This window comes from Marasmius oreades, chromosome 3, assembly GCF_018924745.1.
Source record: "Marasmius oreades isolate 03SP1 chromosome 3, whole genome shotgun sequence".
NCBI classification, from domain to species: domain Eukaryota; kingdom Fungi; phylum Basidiomycota; class Agaricomycetes; order Agaricales; family Marasmiaceae; genus Marasmius; species Marasmius oreades.
Window position 1 is genome coordinate 1,229,206 of NC_057325.1, and position 19,638 is coordinate 1,248,843.

Genomic DNA, 19,638 nt, shown 5'->3' on the forward strand with positions numbered 1-19,638 from the left:
AGTAATGAATGACTTCAGACACTTGGGCCTCGCAATGGATTCAAGCCCGTGGTCAACCAGTTAGCTATACTTTCCCAAGTCGGTCTTGCTTCCCCGGACTCGCGGCCTTCGTAAGGCTATGCGAAGGAGTATAAAAAGTGGAACGCAATTGAGGTTTGTGTTCATCAACCAATACTTCGGTGTGTTCTCCCATTTCTCTGTCTTGCCATCTTGGTGTTCACCTTTTTCACGACCTGATTCAGTGACAGATGCGTTTCTCCTCTACTTTTGTTGCCCTCGCTGCTACCTTCGGGCTTGTCGTTTCCAATCCTCTTGAGGTCCGTCAGGAAGCGGCTCGTTTCGGTTCTGTAAACGTAAACCCCAGCACTGTTGCCCCTGGTGGTGTAAGTTTACAGATCCTCGCTCTGTTGATCCTCGTTCACCCTATTACCGATACCCGCAGACTTTGAAAATCCGTTACAACGCTACCACTGCTCGTAGCCACCCTCTCTTCGTAGACTTCAGCCTCCAAGGAAAGTTTGACAACGGAAATGATACCCCTCGTTTGGTGCTTTCTCGCAATGACTTTGGTCCCAATGAAGTCATCTTGGACGCCAACATTAAGGTTCGTATCTCACTTATTGGTATTTCACGACGTTTGACAATTGTTCCAGCTTCCCCCTGTCGAGACGCTCGGCGACACCAACTCCTGGTTGGTTTTGGCCTTCGTTACGTACCCCCAGGATGGTTTTATCCTCACTGGAGGAACCAGCGCACCTGTCTCCTTTACTTCCGCTTGAACGGCTTTATGTCGTCTTTGAAATATATGTTGTGTTTTGTTGACCTTCCTCATAATTGTAGACTACACATCTCGCCGTAGACTGTCAGGAGCGTTCGCACTCGATAGGAACGTACACGGTAAGGCTCTGGACGCGGCGGTCCAAATGCAGAACCCGAGCTTGCAGGTCGACTGAACTGCCTGCCATCCGTGTATACCTCTGTAAATACCAATTGTGTTTGAATATCTGGGCGAAGCAATGTACTAGGCGAGACCACTGGACTCATAAATGTTATTCTAAAGATCCGTGGGGGTTTTTTCGCATTTTCTCGTTCTGAAGATTTTGAAAGAAATCAGCCAAAAATCAAGTCTTACTTGCAAAGAGAGAAAGCTGGTATAGGATATGGGATATGGGCTATGATATGCGAGCACTTCGGTGCGAAGAGACGAAAGGTGGCCAGGAAGAACGGCACTAAACAAAGGAAAGGAAACCTACGACTCGGACAGATAATCTCTGGCACATACAAGCTACACAAAACATCGAAGATGCCATGACAGGCACCGAAAAGAACTCAAACAGAATGCGCCGGTGCGTCTTAGTACTAGACTACTTTTACCACGCAAAAAAAAAGAGAGAAAGTGAAGGCGATCACGGAGAATCCCACGGCCCGTACACGGCCGGCTTGTTCTTATGAACGTCCTCAAAATTCTGCGCCGACCAAATTTCTTTCGTCGAATTCAGGCAAGAACAAGCAAAGCACGGTGTCTAACCACGAACTCCGACTCAAGCACACAAACTCAATACAGGACTCTTCTCCTACGCGATGTCCCAACCCTCAGTGTACTCAACGAGGTGCTTGATAGGAACCACGTTGGACCAATAGAGCGCATCCAATATGACTCCAAAGGTCTGCGAGCCTTCTTGTCTTTCTTAGACCAAGAAACCGCCGAAAAATTCGCCATCAAGGTTAAGAAGAGCAAACACAACGTGGACCCCATCTTTTATACTGGAGTACAACGCCACCCAGGTGTGGAAATTGTCGCAGCCATTGGGTTGCGTAAAGCATCGAGATGTATTGCTGTCAATCTTCCTGAAGGTGTGACAGAAGAGTCGTTCAAACGGGACATGTCACGGTTCGGGGAGATACAGAAGGCGGCGGTGAAAACCAAGAAGAATGACATCCAGAAGGACAGACGGTTCGGAATCATGTATACGGCTGGGCAAGTACATTTTTACAGTATCGAATCTGCGCTGAGAGTGAGTCATCGTTGGATCCAAGATTTCTGTCCTTGACATTGTTTCAAAGGCTGTCGACACCATTCACAAGGAACGAGGAAAAGCGAGATTTATAGTTGAGGAATGCGACTTGCATCTTTCTAACATGTATCGCGAGTTCGGAAGAGCCAAACTGGAACACCGTCAGCTCCCCGAACAGCTTCGTTCAGTGTATCTCCATAAAAACGAAGGACTTCGCGGACCAATACACCGCCAACTCATGACATTGATTCAAAAGGCTTCGTTACCAGCACGCGGGGAAGTGATTCAAAGAGTAGAGAGGAAGGATTCAGGAACGGGATTGGTATGTTTCACTAGGACTTCTACTTAATCTGGCTCAACTGTTCCCTGCATAGCTTATAGTTTTTATCCATCCTGAGGATGCTCTTCTTTTCTGGAATACGTGTAACTCAGAAGGCCCAAGATCAGGGTTCACAAATGCGACCCTAACAGTCACGACCCCGGAGACGGCAATATTCCACGTCGCTCGTGCAGTTGCCATGGGTGCTACTAGAACTTTGGGTATCTACAACATCCACAATTGGAACAGTCTATCTGTCAGGGATATTCACCGCGACTTTTCGGAGTTTGGACCCGTATTTGAAGTCAGGCTTTCAAAAACCCAGTATGTTTTACCGGCTGATAATCATATTCTCCACTGATGCATGAGATGTGGATTCACAGAGAGTGCGCCTTTGTCAAGTTTGCCTACATCTCAAGCTCTATGAAGGCTATTGACCATGTTTCCTCCCACGATGGTGTTTTCAAGGAACCTTACGCCGGGACTGCAATTGGCTTTGCTTCAGATGCAGTCTTAGGCAATCCTCCGATAGCACTAAAACGTCTTCGTATCCGCTCCGCCAATGATTCGCTTGCCTTTTGATCAAAGTTCATGCGGTAAACTAAATGTCTTCTTTCCGCATTACATACCTCGACACCTTTCAAAAGGGCGAGGCCAACTGCAACAAGAGCCCTGCGGTGGAGAACAACCCATCAACAGCCCCCTTCGACTTCGGAGGCGCCTGTATAACGGGATGAGGTGGAGGGCACTTTAGGTAGTCTATATCATCGTGAACCAGGCAAAATCTACACGATGCCTCACTACATACCGAGTGCCCCTTAGTGCCCCTTAGGATTTATAGGCTTCTTGTCCATACCTACTCGAAACATCAACTGATGATCATCGATCATGGCTCGGTTGGCGACACTGTTTTCATGTAGCGTGAGGTCAGGTTTGTCTTGCATATCTACTCCGTCCCCGCACTCTCTTCCCATAAAACCAAAAGATATAAGGGCTGCGTCGAGAACATTTGAGCGAATCATTCCCAATTGAGGGAAACCGGGAGGAGAACAAACTTACGCAGGACACCCTATAACTATTGCTGCACCCGTCAACACTGTGTTTCCCCATCCTACACCCAGGCCTTTGTACAGAGCTGGGGAAAACAGAGGAAATGTAAATGCAAAAAGTGAACGCAGGCAAAATACCGAGGCTAGTCCTAGCAGGCGACAAAAAAGTTTCAATGCCAAGTGCGACTTGCGGTCCGCTAACAAGCTGCACGTACCAGAAGCTGCGTAGAGTGCGAAGACGTCGACGATATAGGTTTGTATAGATTGAAAGGTCATGACCAGAGAAAGACCAATGAAAAAGATTCCCTGGTGAGGCAACGTCAGATGCTGTGTTCGTTCAAATGAAGAAGAGGGTTCAAACACAGACCACGTCCGTCACAAACCAGTGTAAAGTGTGTTGTGTCGCCCATCCACTCAACAAGAGACCTAAAGGTAAGAATACAGAGGCGGGGAAAAGGATCGCTATTATCGTCATTGATTGCACGAATAACTAGTTCAGGAAAGTTTAGATGTTCGGAACTCAATTGCGAACTCACGTATACGAAACTCTGGTTCTCCTACATTCCCGTTACGCCGTTTAAGATACGCGTAGAGCTTGTCCATGGTCCTCGAATTCATAAAGGAACCCAAAGTCAATCCAAATCCAAGCGCGATGTAATTTAACCCTGCTATGCCGATGGATTGATGGTAAACATTCCGAAAAGTGGACGGTATCGTCGTCACAAAGACTGATAGAAAGTAAGATCGGGATGGCTTCAGGCTATGGAGGGTCCCGTGCTCACTGTAGAAAGTGCCGTATATGAACGACATGTATAATCCGAATAGTTGGAGTATGGGCTCTCGGATGAATAACATAAAAGGTCTTAATAGAGCTTTACTTATGATGTCGTGCAAACTGGACGACATAAAGTTAGATGTAAGCTTCAAGAAGAGGAATAAGAGAAAGACTCACCTCCGATTCGCCGAGCCTTCATAAGCGGTGCGAAATTGTCTTTGCGTTGTGCTCTTCTTAGCGGGATCTTTTCGACTTTGAGCCTTTTCGCAATCGTTGGAGAACGCCTTTTCCAGCTGACGAGCCTTTCTTTCAAGAAGTATTGGTCCATAGGCTACAGTATTATTTTGAATATAAGTGGTGAAGCGAGCAGGCGATTACTTACTTTCTTGTAATAGGAACAGCCCCAATACGAAAATCATAGCGCCAGCTATGGTGGTAGACCAAAACTATTTTGAAAACGTCGATTGAATCTGTACGGCGAAGAACAGTAATTATCCTCGCTCAAGACGTACCACCCATCTCCAGCTAGTTTTTTCTGCAATCCTACCGAATGATATTAGGTCAGTTACACACATGGTGAAACCTAATTAGACTCACCATCCACCGGCTACCGGGCCTAATGCGGGTCCAAGCATGGGTCCTAATGCATACAACGCCATGGCGGTTCCGCGTTCCTCAGGATGAAAAGTATCCCCGACGACGGCACCTCCAATCTTTTCCGAGCAGTAAACTGGTCAATGTGTCTTCTCCGTAGTGCCAACTACAAACTCGTACCGAAAAGGGCGCGCTGCCACCCATTCCAGCCAGAAAGCGGAAAACAATTAACTGTGGGGTATTTCGGGAAAATCCACACGCTAGATTCCATACTATGTAGTGATCAAACATTAGATTTGTTCACGAAAGTAGGTAAAGTTTGGCCTTACTCAGAAAGAAAACGTTGGAAGCCTGTAAGACGCGTGAGCGTCCAAAAACCTCGCTCAGTGGTCCGACGACTAAAGGGCCAAAGGCTTGAATCAGAGAGATAGATTAGCTTCCGGCAATCGACGACGACGAACAGCCAATCAAAGGGGTGGTCTTACCGAAACCTAAAACATAAACACTTGTTATCATTCCTAGGAGAACACTGCTCTTGATATGGAATTCCATCGCAACTTGGTCAGTTGCTGGTGAAATGATTGATGAAGTAGCGGGTGAAATAAAGGTAAAACAGGACACAATCAAGGTTGCCGTCCATTTCCGACTGGCCTTCCAACTGTCAAAAGTGACATACACCCAACTTAATTTGGATTATTGGCAGGTGAGATGCATAGAACCCTCACTTCTTTGGATTATTAGGGTCGTCGGGACCGTCCCAGTCTACGACGGTGACATGATGGGAGAGAGTCGATGTTTCGTGTTTCTGCCGACTATGTTCCGATGTGCTGCTGACATCGTGAGGAGCGTCAAGGCTGTTCTTGTACTCTCTATTAGTTGAACCCAGTCCTTTTTCTTCGAACGTCGGTCCTTTTGATTCATCTAGGGATTCGTTAATTCAGGCGTGGCTGAATAAAACGAGGGAGAAACATCACCTGTCGTGACGGGCATGACGGGGGCTTTTCAAGTTCCACTCCGCAACCGTTTGCTAACGTCTAATTTATAGCTCAGGCATATATTGGTGCTAAAAATGGGGGGGATGATAAAGCACCTGTGCCTTTAGCTTAAAATCTCGGCTTCGAAAGCCGACAATCCTGGGTGCGGGTAGCTTTGCCGTTCCGCATATCTGAGGCCGCGGCGAGAAGTTGAGAATAGGAAGAGTGTGTGCCTCCTCGGGAACCTATATATAGATGACGGTTAAAGGGCCGAATGTTGCCGAACCCAACTGTTACGTTAACAGTGACGGTTACCGAATTGCCGGACTAGGCAATGGCTTTGAGGCCGGCTTCCTCGTTTTTAAATAGATTTGGAGCTTTATGAGAAAGAGAACCCTTATTTTGGCAATACGTAGAAGTACTGCAGGAGAGTCCCAAAATGGAAGGCTAGTACTTCTTTGAGTTTGAAGAAGACGAGTTCATGTCCGATGAAGCGCCCAATCGTGTAAAGACCTTGTCCGGGTCTCATGGTTCATGGTGAATGAATAAGATAGACACCTTGCTCCTGCTCAGGAGAGGGGTGAGGGAGAAGGAAGGAGTGTAGAGCAAGGGTGAAAGATCTACCATGGAATAGGATAACTCTTGCTCTGTCTCGGCTTTATATGTCAAGTTTTATCTCAAACACGTCGGGAAGGAAAAGCTCCCAAAGTGGGCTAGGCTAAACCTGAGTACTTGAGTGCTCGGATCCCAAAAAGTCGAGAGATCTGGACGGCGTACCCAGCGCTAAAGGAGAAAGAGATGCTTGTCGGGGAAGAAGGGCCAAGAAAAAAGGCTGGAGAAGGCGGAGAAGTGAGCGTGCGATGGAGCGCGGCCAAAGCAAAGCATCGCTTTCTCAAAGTGGCTATCTTATCCACTGATAAGATCCTCGTGCTCTCGGAGTTTTCTAAATTCGATCGCAACTACATAACAGTGCGGCATCTACACACACATAGTCTGACCATCGTTTTCAGAGTGCCATTCAGTGCTACGAACCCGCATTATCATCCATCACACGAAAACGCGGACCCTGGTACAACGGTCACCTCAATCAGACACAAGAGATATGGAGATGAATTCAAACTCACCAATAGCCCCACTCCGAAACGCGTTCACAATTTGCTGAACAGCACCATACGTTCCGCCTATGCAGACGAACGTACCAAGAATGAACAGTATCAGATGTAAAATGTATATCACAACTTGTCGCTTAGTCCCTTTCCAATAATTCTGGTGATCGTATAGCCAAAAACAGGCAGGGAGCATAATGGCTAACGGGGCGAAGCATAAAGCTCCACAGAGGGAGATGAGATAGGTGAAAATCGGGACAGCAGATACCAGGATGAATGAAATTGCTCCGAGCGAAATCGTACATCCCCTTAAGTGGATTAATCCCAATTAGCTGTCTTATCGTGTAACGGTTCATGAACTCACAGCCATGTCGCCCAATGTATTACAGTGTTTGATTGAAGGTGTCGAGAGTTTCGAAGGAATCGGACGAATAGGTATTTTGCAGCAACCTAAGTAGTGTTAGTTAGACTTATGTTTCTGGGGAGCAGGGGAAGAGAAATGACGACGGACATGAAGATATAGACAACCGCTGGCGACTAAGCCGATCAAAGCTATACCATACGATATTTTCTCAATAACAGGGCCCGCACTCTACTCCTTGGTCAGTCAGACATCCTTGATGCATAGGGAAAGCCCTTGAAAAACAAGCTTACCCCAAGTGAAGGACTAGCCACCCACTTCCCACACCACCGATAGACGACGAGGCTAAAACATAGATACGAAGTTGTGACGAAACCCATTGCACAGAATAGAGCTTTATTGTAGTCTTTCGGTCGACGCATCTCCGCGATGACAGGAATAAACGCCGACGTGCCAGCTGTCGAAATGAATATGGCGCATGTGGCGACCATTCCAGAAGCGAAGTCGGGGAATAGGATAGCGTAATATCCGAGGTCGAAATCTCCAGTTTGCGGAGCTGCTGCTGGGCGATCTAGGGTTGTTACTGCAATGCTAGAAAAGGAAGACGTTCAGAGAGAATAGCCTAGTGAAGAAAGAAATCACACTTACACAATGATCAACACAGCGACGAATATAGAAACGAACCCCGCCCACGTTAACCAAGCAATATCGTGAAACTTCCGTATACTAGCCGTCGCGACTATAAATACTGTCGAAACGAGGGAGAACCAGACGGAACAGATAGCATGGTCCGAAAGTGCGTTCAGTGCGATGGAAACACCTAAGATACCTACTCCGGCACAAAAGATGTAGCTGCAGGATAGGCTTTTCCGTCAGCCATTTGAACTCGTGGATATGGTTCGAAAACTCATACGCTATGAGATAGATGAAACTCGTTGCTTCCCTCAATATCGGTCCACCGACGAGATAAGCCATGTCAACGATGGTATGACATTGTCGATGGTTGTTCCTAAAGCTCCCTTGGATGAAAGCCGTGTCTACACGTGTATTCCCGTGTCAGAAATAGAGAAGGAATAACAACGGGTCTGGTTTGACGCACACGTATTCAAGGCGCCCCACCCAACGAGGGACAGTGCGCCTCCGATCGTTCCTGTCGCCGAGTCAGAGACTGAGACACCGCTGCACGCAAGATGGATCACTCACCTAGCGTAGCCATCGTGCTAGGTATCGCCAGAACGCCGGTGGCGAATAGTACTGTTTTGATATCAGATTTTGGCTCCCCAAAGGAAGACAAGGGTATTACCTTTTAGAAAGATAAATGAAGCGCGAGGCCATCCAACAGTCCTGAAATTCACTCCATCCTTCGTCTGTTTGAAGACCTCATCCGAGTCGAGTCCTTCGTGAATGGAACAGCTCTCATTGTGTTCTTCCAGGTTGCTTGCTTTTTCTTCAATGCTGTTAGGGGTCGACATGGGAAGGGAGAGATGAGGCAAAGTTGTACCCGAGCTCGGGTTTATAAACATCTGTAAATGGTCATAGGAGTCAAGCAAGACCTTCTCGTGGGGCCTGGAACGACCGATCTGGTAAATAACAGAGACATTGGATTTTCCAAAAAAATATGATAAAGGAAGAAAAAATCATCATAGGACGTCTTCTTGGGAGTTTACCAGTTTGCAAGAAAACCGGTGGAATAGACGGCGAAGAATATCGAGTGCGCCAAGTTATGGCAGGTTATGACCATTAGATCGTAGCGTTAACGATAATTTACGAAGCGAAAGAGTGGGGACATCGAACGTTGGAGTAGCTTCTAATCCCAAGCGGAGGGGTAGTCGGATGACAACGTGACCGTCAAAGCTACCAACTATTTGATTAGTCCGGTACCGAGGGAGGGGAACCCCCCATCAAAACCAATTCCGCCGATGGCGAGCTCTGAGCAAAAAGTGCACGTGAGTTTCACATCATCAATTCCTCTGATCCCAATTTCTACGTTCCTCTGCATAATGTTAGTATGTATACACAGTATCATTGAAGCATTGGAATGCCATCTCCTTTTAATGTAGCTTCTTTGAAATTCTACACTTCATGTTGTGTGAAAGCAATGATAGATAGATAGATACACGGCGTGGTCCCAGAATTCGGAACTGTGATCAGCCTGACACAAATGTTCCGATTCTTCCGCCGCTACAACTTCCGTCACGAGCCGGGCTTTTGGCTAAAGCCGATATCCTTTTCCAGGTTGATGCACACAATATGTATAGGAGTCTTCCTGGATGGCGATAGCGTGCGGAGAGGGTCGAATTCGTAGTCTCGAGCCATAAAGCTACACACGGGTGATCGGCGCCAGAAAAAAGCACGTTCTGTATTATATCTTTCCAATAAGAAGGTTCCCAACAATCTCTCGCCCGGTCCACTTGACAGTGTCCCACAACGATATATAATCAAGAGTCGATGTGAACGCATCTGCCAAACCAAACGGCAACATGAGTGGAATCCATCCTGATACGAATGTTAAAAATCTCTGAAAAGTACCAACGCATGGATTTTAACACACCTCTTGCATATTCCAAAGCAAAACATCCTTCATGCATTTTGTATTGGGCTACCTTTCCCCTCGGCATGAAGTTCACGGAACCAGCAGGATATCGTCTCATCTCGAGTTCTCCGGGATAAAAGGCCCACTGTTCCCCAACCAAGATATTGAAGTAATCGTCTGCTGTGTGAATACCACTGTGTCCTTCTGTCCCAAGCGGAGTACCGAAAATGATCAAATACTCCGTGATGCTAGCATGTATAATGTACATAGCACCCATAGCGCCACCTGCGTTGTTGAAGACCCATTCAGAAGTGTCGGTATTGAGGCGAAGTTGTTTGTGAGAATAAGTTTGAGTGAGATTGGCAACAATGTGGTCAATCATGCCAGCGGTCGAGTTTGGAGAAGTAGCAATAGCATCTTGTGCGAGTTGGTGAAGCATTTCTGGCTCTAGAACGTACCAACGGTCCTAAGACACATGAAAATGAGCAACAGGAGAGTAATGCGCGGAGACTGAACGCACCTTGATGGTGTCCAGCCATCGAAAAGTGGACACTAGAAGGGGAAGAAGTGTAAGGTACAATGCCCATTTCGAAAAAAAGTTTTGTTGGGTGGCAGTCGCGCCCATGGTGGTTGAAGGTCAAATTTAAATCAACACACTCAGGTGGAACGATATTTTTTTGAGTTTTGATAACAGGCGCCTAACTAGATAAGCAGCTTGACAAATCATTAGTCAACGCTCCGGCATGTTTGTTTTTGGCCTGTTAGGTCTTTCGGGCTCGGAAGAGGCTGTCGGGATCAAACGCTTTGTGTTCACTGCGGCGGTTCCCATGTGGGACCCTGCCGTGTATTCTATTTCTATCTATCCATCTACTTACTGGTTCAGGTTCGAAGTGAGGCTGACATTGACTATCTACGTCACGTACTTATGTACCACCTCAATAGCTCTCTGTAATGAAGAACAAGGCACGAGGGGAAGGAGAAAAGGAAACGGCACCGAGAGAGACAGGAATCGTAAGACAGTGCATGTATGGAGGTATATGATGAGATATGTGTTCTCGATGGACGAGAGGAAGAACTTAGAGTGAGGAAAGAGAGGAAGATGTGAGAGGAGTAGGTTTGCCGGAGGCTGGCCGGGTGGGCACGGGTGGGTGAGGCGGGAACAAAAACACCAAAAACACCAAAACCAAGGAGTCCGTGGTTCCAGACCAGACCAGAACGCCAAAGACTAGGTAGATAAATCTGTAATAGTAGAAGTATGTTACCTCAAACTTTAGCGCTGTAGGGACGTGGAGGGAGGGAAAAATCGAAAATAAATCGCGAGGGAAGAGGCTTTGACGATGTTGAAAGCGACGAGATGGACGCGTGAGAGAAAGTGTGACTGAGCGCGTCCATCTGGCACGTTATCTCGGACTGGAATACACAACCGTGACTGTTTTTCTACCACGATGATGGACCGTCAGCGAGTTGGGAGCATAAGCTCTCTGGACCCTCCTGGACCTCTACCATCTACGAAGGTTGGTTCTTATGGATCCACATCACGAAAGAATGGAAAGTACGACTCGGGTATGGGGGCCTTAGTGAGCTGTCTCGAGTTTGAACTTCCCAGCAGTCGCGCCGGGTGCGTTCTTTACTGTAAAAGGTGTCGCTGAACTGTTTCATCTTTTAATTCATCCCAGAAACTGACATGATTTATGCCAGAGCGGCATTCCCTTTCTGAACTTTGTGATATGATATGATATTAGGGACGGTCCAGAAGAAGTTAAGTGTCGATGGCTATCACACTGTCGATCCCACCCCTGGGCTCAATCCACCGTATATGACACCTACAGCGAGCTGACATTCCACGACCAGTGCGGATCGAAAGGGTGCTTCGAACAAAGGCTGACCATGCAGCTAAGGCTGGACTTTTATCGAAGGTGTGAGTCTCGGCTGAATAGTTGCAGTATCCATGACCGTCATGATTGCGGGACCCAGCGGCAGGTCAAAACACATACAAGAGTTCGAATGCATATACTTCGAAACAGAAGTTTCGTCTCTATCGCCAGAGCGCCAACACTAGTTTGGTTCCTAACATCCCCTCCCAGGCTCTCTTTCTATTGATGCATATGCTCCTTTCCACACGATTCCCCACCATCCATGAGACTGCCAAGAAGTCATTTTTAATTGCTGTTGGATGCTCAGGCTATAAGAACTCGAAATGCTAATGCATCCTTGCGTATCTGTTGATGATGGCGGGCACCCTGGCAGGATTCTCTCTTACCACTGTCTTCTACCTTTTTGCTTCTTGCGTTTTATACGTTTTCGCTGCCGGTACGTGCATTCCTCGCCTTTATCTCTTTTTGACATCAGTTCTCAAGTTCTGTACGTTCAGATTGCAAAACTGCAACAGTAGGAAGCCCCGATAGTACATGGTCCGTGATTACTGTCCTCAAACTCCGGCTCTACTAGCCGAACGCAGACTGTCGCTCACCATTTGCAAACTCATTTCAGCTTTGACATATACACACATGCAGGAATCACAGCAGCTCAGTTCGCGTCGTATAATCCCGGACTTGATTGCTCTAAACTTCAAATTGGTAAGCCGTTGATGTTAACCAGCTTCGTTATGACGCCCACACCCAATGCCTGTTGTAGGTCAAAAAGTCTGTATATCTGCGGGTTCACTACCTTCCAACGCACCGCATACCTCTCCAAACGGCACTTGCTATGAATATGTGACTCAGCCTAACGACAACTGTTTCGGTGAGTCCGCTCTGAGCTTTCCTTCGTAAGTACACCACATAGGTGCTCATCCGAACCAACTGTGGCCCTCAGGGATCGCGACCAAGTTCACCATTACGGTTGACCAGATCGAACAATGGAACAAGAACACATGGAAATGGAAAGGTAAGATTTTTCCTAGTTACCTGCGATGGAATTAATCCTTCCAACGCATATGTAGGTTGTTCCGGCCTTCAAATTGGCTTCACGATGTGTGTATCTCCAGGAGACCCCCCGCCGATCCCGTACGTAAACAACACTTTTTCAAGGGATCATCGCTGAATATCAACCAGGATAATACCCGGCCTACAGTGTGGACCCCAATCGGAAGGCAACAAGACATGCCCTTTACACGCATGCTGTAGTGCGTTTGGATATTGTGGGCTCACAGACCAGTATTGTACCACGACTGTAAGTTCTTCGGACTCCATTTGCTCTCCCATTCCTGATTGTAATTGTGTCGAAAACAAGGGCCCAAATCCGTGCATATCGAATTGCGGTCAACCTACCCTTCCAAGTTGTTCTCCAGGTCGTTCGCTGGGGAGGTATATTGCTTATTATGCAGGTTGGGGAAATCGTCGTACCTGCGGCACAAACGTCGCTCCAGCTGACGTTAACTGGGAGGGATTCACAGACGTCAAGTTTGCATTTGCAACGATCAGTCAAGGGATGGAGATTCAACTTGCTGGTCCGGACGTCTCTCTCCTGCAGGAGTTGGTGGCACAAAAAGATCATCATCCATCGATGAAGGTCACCATTGCGCTTGGGGGTTGGGATTTCTCGTGAGTGATGCACGTCTTCCTTGATTGATATTGGCTCTGAACCCGAGTTTTTCTCTCCTCAGTGAGATGGAACCAACACGGGATTTGTTCAGCGTCATGATATCGTCCTCTGCAAACAGAGCGAAATTCATAACGTCTGTTAAGAATATGATGTCAACGTACAAACTGGACGGTATTGGTACGTTGGTCAAAGGATCCCCATCATCGCTGGTTGTTGAATCGTCTTCATTTTTAGATATCGACTTTGGTGATTATGTCCCGATTGTCCGTGACGAATAGTCGAACCTTACGGTTCTCTTCTCACAGAATATCCCGGCGCTATTGAACGTGGCGCACCTGCCACAGACACCCCAAATTTGACTGCCTTCTTCAAGGAACTTCGTGCCGGCGTTCCTTCGGCTATCGTCTCTTGCGGTATGTGGCTCTTATTACACTAGCCAGAATAAGAATCTGATACTTTCTTCAGCCACACCTGCTGGTTATTGGTTCTTGAAGGGATTTGAGATTGACAAGATTGCTGAAAACGTCAATTATTTGAACATGATGTGTAAGTTCCCACTGATGCCTTATTCTTTACGTAAACTAATAAAATATCTAGCATACGATTATCATGGCCAATGGGATACTAACGTAACTGACCAAGCACCAGTCACCAATCCTCATACATCACTTCTCGACATGGAAACTAGTGCAGCGCTTTACGTTCGTGCAGGAATAGACTTATCGAAAGTGAACCTAGGTACAACTTTTCCTTTCCGCTCAAGTAAGAAGTTCTAAACATGACAAGGTTTGGCATGGTATGGCCGTACGTATCATACGGCCGATCCTTCGTGTGTTGGGTATAACTGCACGGTAAATTCACTTCTATACTTCGAGATGTACTACTCAACTTAGTACATAGATGACTGGCGGAGGCTTCCCGGGAGATTGCTCCCTGACTTCGGGTTACTTGACCCAGTTTGAGATTGATCGCCTTCTGAATACCGGGATTAGTCCCAAGTTGGATGGACCTACTCAGACGTACTGGTTCAATACCCAGGTAAGTTATAGGTAGTTTCACAAAGACAGTGTGATCATCTGATTATGTGCAGGGTGCATTGATAACATTCGATCAAGATGATACCTGGAAGTGAGGCCGAGTTTCGTGGCGAGGTAAAAATGATACTAATGATCTCGGTATAGCGCCAAAACAAACTTTGCATCGACTAGGTGCTTCGGTGGAACTTTCATCTGGTAAGGTCTATACCTTTGCTCTTTCCATTCTTCCTAGATTTATTTACCTCTTCTAATCCAGGTCTGTTGACCAACGAACAGACAATGTGAGTGTAAACGAAGTATGGGTATGTACCTTGGAATGGCTGATATTGGGTCGCGCAGGTCGTCAGTGGAGGCAACGGCTCTGGTTCTGGTTCTGGCGGCGGTGCTGGCCAATTCACGCAACTGACATGGAGTATGCATTTACAGTATCCTTGAGTAAACATTCGCTGACGTCCTTTTCCCTCGTTTGCAGATCCAAACCCCTACCCTCCTTCAGGTGCTCGCTCAGAGACATTCGTACAGTCGGCTGGTAGTTTCCCCACAGTCGTCACTAGTGTTGTGAATCAGGAAACACGGACTGTTACGGACACGGCAGTGATACCTGCTCACACGGACACTGAGACCGTGTGGACCGTGGTCGGTGGAAGCGCGACCACCACGGTCGCTACAACACAAATTCCAGCCTCCACGATCACTCGTGTTCGGACGCTGACATCAACTTCCGTTCTATCAGTTACAACTACAGTGTCTAAATCCTCAACTTTGGTGGTCATTCCGGTACCCGTTAGTACCACAACCGTTACAATACAAGGGCTGACGCTTACCTTGGCGCCCGGTGGTACCCCAGTCAACTCTCCGCTTCCAACCTTTATTTCTATCCAAAGTGGAATTACACCAAAGTGGAGTAAGCTAGTTGTGAACTTCGTTCAGGACGCGTGCTGACTAACGTTTGTGTGCAGCCTATAATATCATACCGCCTTCTGATGCTACGAGCGTTACTTTTACTGCACCTCTCACATCCACACCAACATGGTCTTCCACTGTTCGCGTTCCGCCCAAGTCCACAGATCCCCCTGCAACGGTTACCGGGCCGCCCGGTAGTAAAGATGACCGTTGTGATTCTGGTTCCAATATCTTTGAGCTCCTTTGGAATCACCTTATTGATGGGTGTTTCCCTCCGGTTGTTGGGATTAGAGGAGGTATCACGCCTACACCCATCAAACCCCCTGGCTGGACAGGACCCTGGAGTGATCCCCATCCTCTTCCAACTGGCCCACCTGGTCCAGGGGATGGTGATCCGTCCACCACCACTACAACGTCCACAACCACCTCTTCCACTTCATCATCGATTTGTGCTCTACAAACACAACCCCCTTATGACCTACCGTCGGATGGGAATGACGAAGACTCGAATTTAAGGAGGAGACAAGAAAGAGCCGTGCAACATCAACCCAGAGCTGGAGGGCGGAGTTTGCTTTGTGTTAGGCTTCTCAAAATTCTCCTTTCTGACCCTTGCTTTAGGTATAAACGTCAATGATTGCAACATCCACGTTACCAACCCGAACCCGGTCAACTTAGGCGCAGGAACTTACTTAACTGTCGGGTCTTCTCCGAGCATAAGGCTGCAATCCTATGCCGTCGGTAGTAGACCTCGAGACGGCCCCGTTATCCGTCAGTCATTTCGATTTCAGTAATTTCGACCTAACTGAAAGAAACCACCGTTAGAGGAACATATATTCGAGTACGCACCTGCATCTATGCGTATTCGACAGTAGATTACTAACATGTGGTTCCAGACTCCGATACATTGACGATTTCTTTGGAAAGAGAATGAGGCCAGTGATTACCAATAATGGGGGCTGTTCATGGTAAGTCCTCTTTTCAATGTGTAGCTGACCATTAAAACGCTCCCTCAGGATTCAGGATAATGTTTTTAATGTTCAAAGAGACAACGGTCAAGATCTCAAAGAGGCTCTTCTCGAGGCTATAGACACGGTCAGGATACCTGTTTTTATTCGTGAACGTATCTCTGAACTCTCCAAAAGACCGCCAACATGGTTTGGGCAGATGAACCGATGAATCAAGGTATCAATATCCCACTTTACATGCCACAAGTCGTGCTCACAATGGGTAATCACTCTAGCAAAATCAAATGTTGTTGGTAGTACTAGGGGTTCAGCAGGAGAGCCACCGCAGAAGGAAAGCATTGACATCATTGGAGACTTCGACGGCGATGATAATCTCATCTTTAACGTTGAATTTTTTATCCGAAGTATGGCTGCTCTCGGTGACTGTAGGCCATACATTCTTTTTTCTCATCCAAACCCATTGAGCTCACTACTGAAAATAGATTTCGGTTCTACAAGTGGCATATACAGAGCCACTGCAGAACGAGTGCAGAATCTGCTCTCGGAGGTCACGCCAGACAACGTGATAGAACCAACACAGAGCCTTCCAATGATCTTCAACTCCTGGTTGCGTGGTACCGTTTCAGCGTATCCCAACGGCTGCACGTAGGTTCTCAACGGTTTTACTCGCATCTCAGTTGACCTCAAGGTTTACAGTTCCCGTGCCAATAACATCTGGAACTACTATCGGCAACATATGGGATCCGTTGCTCAACAACAGCAAACCAACGTCCCTATGTGCTTCGCAGTGTACGACAATTATGCCAGGTTAGGTGTACCAGTAGGTGTTCGATTGCCATGACTCCCGAAGCGCCCACTGAACGTCTGCACAGTTCAACCCGTCAAGTTTCACCTACCAGGTCAGTTGATTCTCCGAAGTTATCTTGTCTCTGCTCAGAATGTCGGACAGAATCTGGTACCTACTCCACCGCGACACCCCGGATGCAACGTACCCGGTACAAAAGGAACTGTAGGATACTTTGTACAGAATAACTTTGTCACTCACTTAACTGGTCAGAGAGTCATGGGTGCTGGAAACACGGTATGCTTGTTTTCACATGGGTGTATTCACATCAGACCTTGAATTTCTGGAAACAGGATTTCTATGCTCTCGGTTCGGGTGATCGCCTCTCGCCTGGTCAATCACGCTGGCAAGCTGTCGATTTCGGAACCATCCCCGGTACATCTTCCTCTTGTGCAAACGTATACGCCGTGAACGACTTTCCCCCCACCACTGCCCAACCGGCTGTCACCGTCAATATTGCATTCCAATGTGGAACAGCGACGGGTAAACAAAATGCCAACTTTGCGTTCGTGTTGAATGGTCAGGCAATGGGATGCGCGAAATATGAAACTGGCCATGCAGGAGGAACGACCGTGACAATTTTGTGTGCAGTCAACCAAGGGAGTGCTTTAGCCTGTGCGCAAGCATCCGGCGGGAATGGTGCTACTATCCAGATGGCATTTGTACCTTGAGAAAATCGGAGTTATCGAGACGAATTTAGCGTATTTATTGGCTTCAATTGGATTATTTGGGTGTGGCGCACTGCCGAAAAGTCCTCCGAAATTGAGCTCAGTCTGAGAACAAGACCATTCACCAACTCAATTTCTATCATTTGCGGTCGGAGTGAAATATATCTATATTGTCTTTACGGGCACGTCAGTCGGAATCGATTTCGACTTGGCTTGACCAACCGTGTCGTTAGCGAGCGGTTTCATGGTTTTCCAGACGTGCGGGAGGTTGCACTTGGCTTCGTCGGCAGGTGCGTAGTAGTAGTATTTGCATTCCTCAAAGGGGGTCTACACGAGAGAACGATCGATGGAAAGGAGAAATGACTGATATAAGTGACAAGTGAGTTCTGATTCGCATTGGTCTTTATGAAAGAAGAAAGGCAACGAATGAAGCAAGAATAGAAATGAAGGGGCGTTCCAGAGTGAGAGGGTGATATCAATGGCTAACGGGTGCGCGAGTAGCAGCAACAAACGCGCAGTGATCGACTGTTTATGGACCTCTCCTAGTCGCTGAACAAAGGTGCCAGCGAAAAGGGGTTACGATTATGACAATTGAGGGGAATAGAACAACGACTTGTGAGGGAACAATACGGGGGTATAGGAGGGTCGATCGGAGGTTGTGTTGAGGAATCAGGGGGGGTCTGGAACACTGTTCCAGAGCCTTCCATCATACAGATTTTGACTACATTAGACATATCCAGAGACTCGTGAAGATACTAGAAACAACATTGACCTTCATCCGAATCAGTACGGATCAGGCGCACGGAGTAGAAAAAACGCGCACTTGGTTGTTGGTGAGCACATTCCACCCACTGATGACTTTAACAGGACCCTTTGACACGCTCTCATCCTGCAAAATCTTCTTATTGTCCACATTATATCTCGTTTGTTGAACGGTCGCTCCTAGGAAAGAATCTATCTGTATGTCATAAATGGAAAGTTAGCTTTCTTGCCTTGAAGGGAATCGAGAAACTTGCCAGACTACCGACTCCGCCAGCAACCGCACCCCACTTGACCATATCAAGAATGATACCGATGGAAGACTCTCGACACCTCGCATTTTCTACGATCAAACACAAACTCATTGTAACACCGATGACGATTCCGCCAGTTATAGACGCAACTGTTCCCGTCACGCTCATTCCCCCATTCGTGCCCGGAGGAACTGGCTTTAGAGTGGTGATGAGTATAGGTCTTGATTTAGAGAGGATCCCAAGCTCGGAGGCGAGAGTATCTCCCAGGCAGCAGCCGAAATGTCTGGATGCAAGTACGTTATTAGGATTTATGTTATGATATGGGTGGGAAGCCCTACCCCAACGCAGCAAAAACCAATGTCCGACTCCATCCATTTGCGATGGTACGGTCAATGGGACACCAGTCACCATCGTATTCCGTCGGCTTCGCGTCCAAGAGGTCAAAAAGATTCTCTCTCACTCCAGGACGACTAAGAACACGCGACTGAAAGCTCATCGGGGTGAACAAAATATTCCACAGTAGACAGGCTACGACCGCGGAGAATGCGTTACTCAAGACTTGCCAGCCTGACCGATAACCAGCTTCGTGGTACCCGTCTTCGAGTTTGGCTTTTTTCTGTTTCCCAACTAATGAGAGACAAAGGGGAAAACACAAAGTGAAAACAGGTAAATAGAAGAAAGAATGTAAAACGCACATTTGGTAGCCCTGCTTCCTGTGAGATAGAACACGACACAAGCCACCCCGAATACTCTGACATGACCTGCGAACACCGAGAGACCGACTAAGAATGCTGTTGCTGCACCACTCAGAGAGAGTGATTTTTTGCGTATACCGTGGATCCCAAGAAGAGAAGCGAGCGCAAGTGGAATGAGAGGAAGCTCCATACGAGAATGAACTTGATTCTCCGAAATTCAGATTGACCAACTACCTATCGGCTT

At 47.3% G+C, this 19,638-nt stretch overlaps 9 protein-coding genes across 9 annotated transcripts; 5 read left to right on the forward strand and 4 right to left on the reverse strand.

Moving 5' to 3' along the window:
* The first annotated feature begins 145 nt into the window (after positions 1–145).
* On the forward strand, positions 146–1,039 carry E1B28_005715 (uncharacterized protein). The gene is made up of 3 exons (XM_043150292.1): positions 146–383; positions 443–604; positions 654–1,039. The coding sequence occupies exons 1-3, from the start codon at positions 249–251 to the stop codon at positions 777–779; spliced, it is 423 nt and encodes a 140-aa protein (XP_043011379.1). The 5' UTR covers positions 146–248; the 3' UTR covers positions 780–1,039.
* A 393-nt stretch (positions 1,040–1,432) lies between these two features.
* Positions 1,433–2,916, forward strand: E1B28_005716 (uncharacterized protein; the record flags this gene model as incomplete). The annotated part of the gene is made up of 4 exons (XM_043150293.1): positions 1,433–2,015; positions 2,065–2,337; positions 2,390–2,658; positions 2,718–2,916. Exons 1-4 carry the CDS (start codon positions 1,449–1,451, stop codon positions 2,914–2,916), a joined length of 1,308 nt encoding a protein of 435 aa, XP_043011380.1. The 5' UTR covers positions 1,433–1,448.
* Positions 2,917–3,261: 345 nt separating this feature from the next.
* E1B28_005717 (uncharacterized protein) lies at positions 3,262–5,742 on the reverse strand (the record flags this gene model as incomplete). The annotated part of the gene is made up of 15 exons (XM_043150294.1): positions 3,262–3,328; positions 3,394–3,532; positions 3,599–3,689; positions 3,751–3,845; positions 3,920–4,111; positions 4,166–4,278; positions 4,336–4,489; positions 4,541–4,604; positions 4,671–4,701; positions 4,756–4,871; positions 4,933–5,024; positions 5,082–5,165; positions 5,238–5,410; positions 5,478–5,673; positions 5,727–5,742. The coding sequence occupies 15 exons, from the start codon at positions 5,740–5,742 to the stop codon at positions 3,262–3,264; spliced, it is 1,623 nt and encodes a 540-aa protein (XP_043011381.1).
* A 1,024-nt stretch (positions 5,743–6,766) lies between these two features.
* Positions 6,767–8,716, reverse strand: E1B28_005718 (uncharacterized protein; the record flags this gene model as incomplete). Its single annotated transcript, XM_043150295.1, has 10 exons — positions 6,767–6,792; positions 6,851–7,140; positions 7,197–7,282; positions 7,344–7,424; positions 7,487–7,784; positions 7,842–8,045; positions 8,107–8,230; positions 8,293–8,343; positions 8,397–8,447; positions 8,497–8,716. The coding sequence occupies 10 exons, from the start codon at positions 8,714–8,716 to the stop codon at positions 6,767–6,769; spliced, it is 1,431 nt and encodes a 476-aa protein (XP_043011382.1).
* Positions 8,717–9,168: 452 nt separating this feature from the next.
* On the reverse strand, positions 9,169–10,374 carry E1B28_005719 (uncharacterized protein). Its single transcript, XM_043150296.1, has 3 exons — positions 10,247–10,374; positions 9,745–10,192; positions 9,169–9,689 (listed from the first exon to the last, which is right to left on the reverse strand). The coding sequence occupies exons 1-3, from the start codon at positions 10,349–10,351 to the stop codon at positions 9,556–9,558; spliced, it is 687 nt and encodes a 228-aa protein (XP_043011383.1). The 5' UTR covers positions 10,352–10,374; the 3' UTR covers positions 9,169–9,555.
* A 797-nt stretch (positions 10,375–11,171) lies between these two features.
* E1B28_005720 (uncharacterized protein) lies at positions 11,172–11,443 on the forward strand (the record flags this gene model as incomplete). Its single annotated transcript, XM_043150297.1, has 2 exons — positions 11,172–11,365; positions 11,425–11,443. The coding sequence occupies 2 exons, from the start codon at positions 11,172–11,174 to the stop codon at positions 11,441–11,443; spliced, it is 213 nt and encodes a 70-aa protein (XP_043011384.1).
* Positions 11,444–11,951: 508 nt separating this feature from the next.
* On the forward strand, positions 11,952–15,843 carry E1B28_005721 (uncharacterized protein; the record flags this gene model as incomplete). The annotated part of the gene is made up of 19 exons (XM_043150298.1): positions 11,952–12,036; positions 12,098–12,137; positions 12,217–12,302; positions 12,361–12,468; positions 12,541–12,612; positions 12,668–12,731; positions 12,780–12,897; positions 12,958–13,268; positions 13,331–13,446; positions 13,735–13,815; positions 13,867–14,007; positions 14,056–14,120; positions 14,170–14,307; positions 14,360–14,397; positions 14,451–14,501; positions 14,563–14,587; positions 14,646–14,718; positions 14,779–15,210; positions 15,266–15,843. 19 exons carry the CDS (start codon positions 11,952–11,954, stop codon positions 15,841–15,843), a joined length of 2,622 nt encoding a protein of 873 aa, XP_043011385.1.
* Positions 15,844–16,136: 293 nt separating this feature from the next.
* Positions 16,137–17,689, forward strand: E1B28_005722 (uncharacterized protein; the record flags this gene model as incomplete). The annotated part of the gene is made up of 9 exons (XM_043150299.1): positions 16,137–16,174; positions 16,223–16,301; positions 16,352–16,391; positions 16,450–16,599; positions 16,657–16,819; positions 16,871–16,994; positions 17,047–17,073; positions 17,124–17,255; positions 17,312–17,689. 9 exons carry the CDS (start codon positions 16,137–16,139, stop codon positions 17,687–17,689), a joined length of 1,131 nt encoding a protein of 376 aa, XP_043011386.1.
* A 718-nt stretch (positions 17,690–18,407) lies between these two features.
* On the reverse strand, positions 18,408–19,584 carry E1B28_005723 (uncharacterized protein; the record flags this gene model as incomplete). Its single annotated transcript, XM_043150300.1, has 5 exons — positions 18,408–18,458; positions 18,510–18,644; positions 18,703–18,982; positions 19,038–19,326; positions 19,395–19,584. 5 exons carry the CDS (start codon positions 19,582–19,584, stop codon positions 18,408–18,410), a joined length of 945 nt encoding a protein of 314 aa, XP_043011387.1.
* Positions 19,585–19,638: the final 54 nt, after the last annotated feature.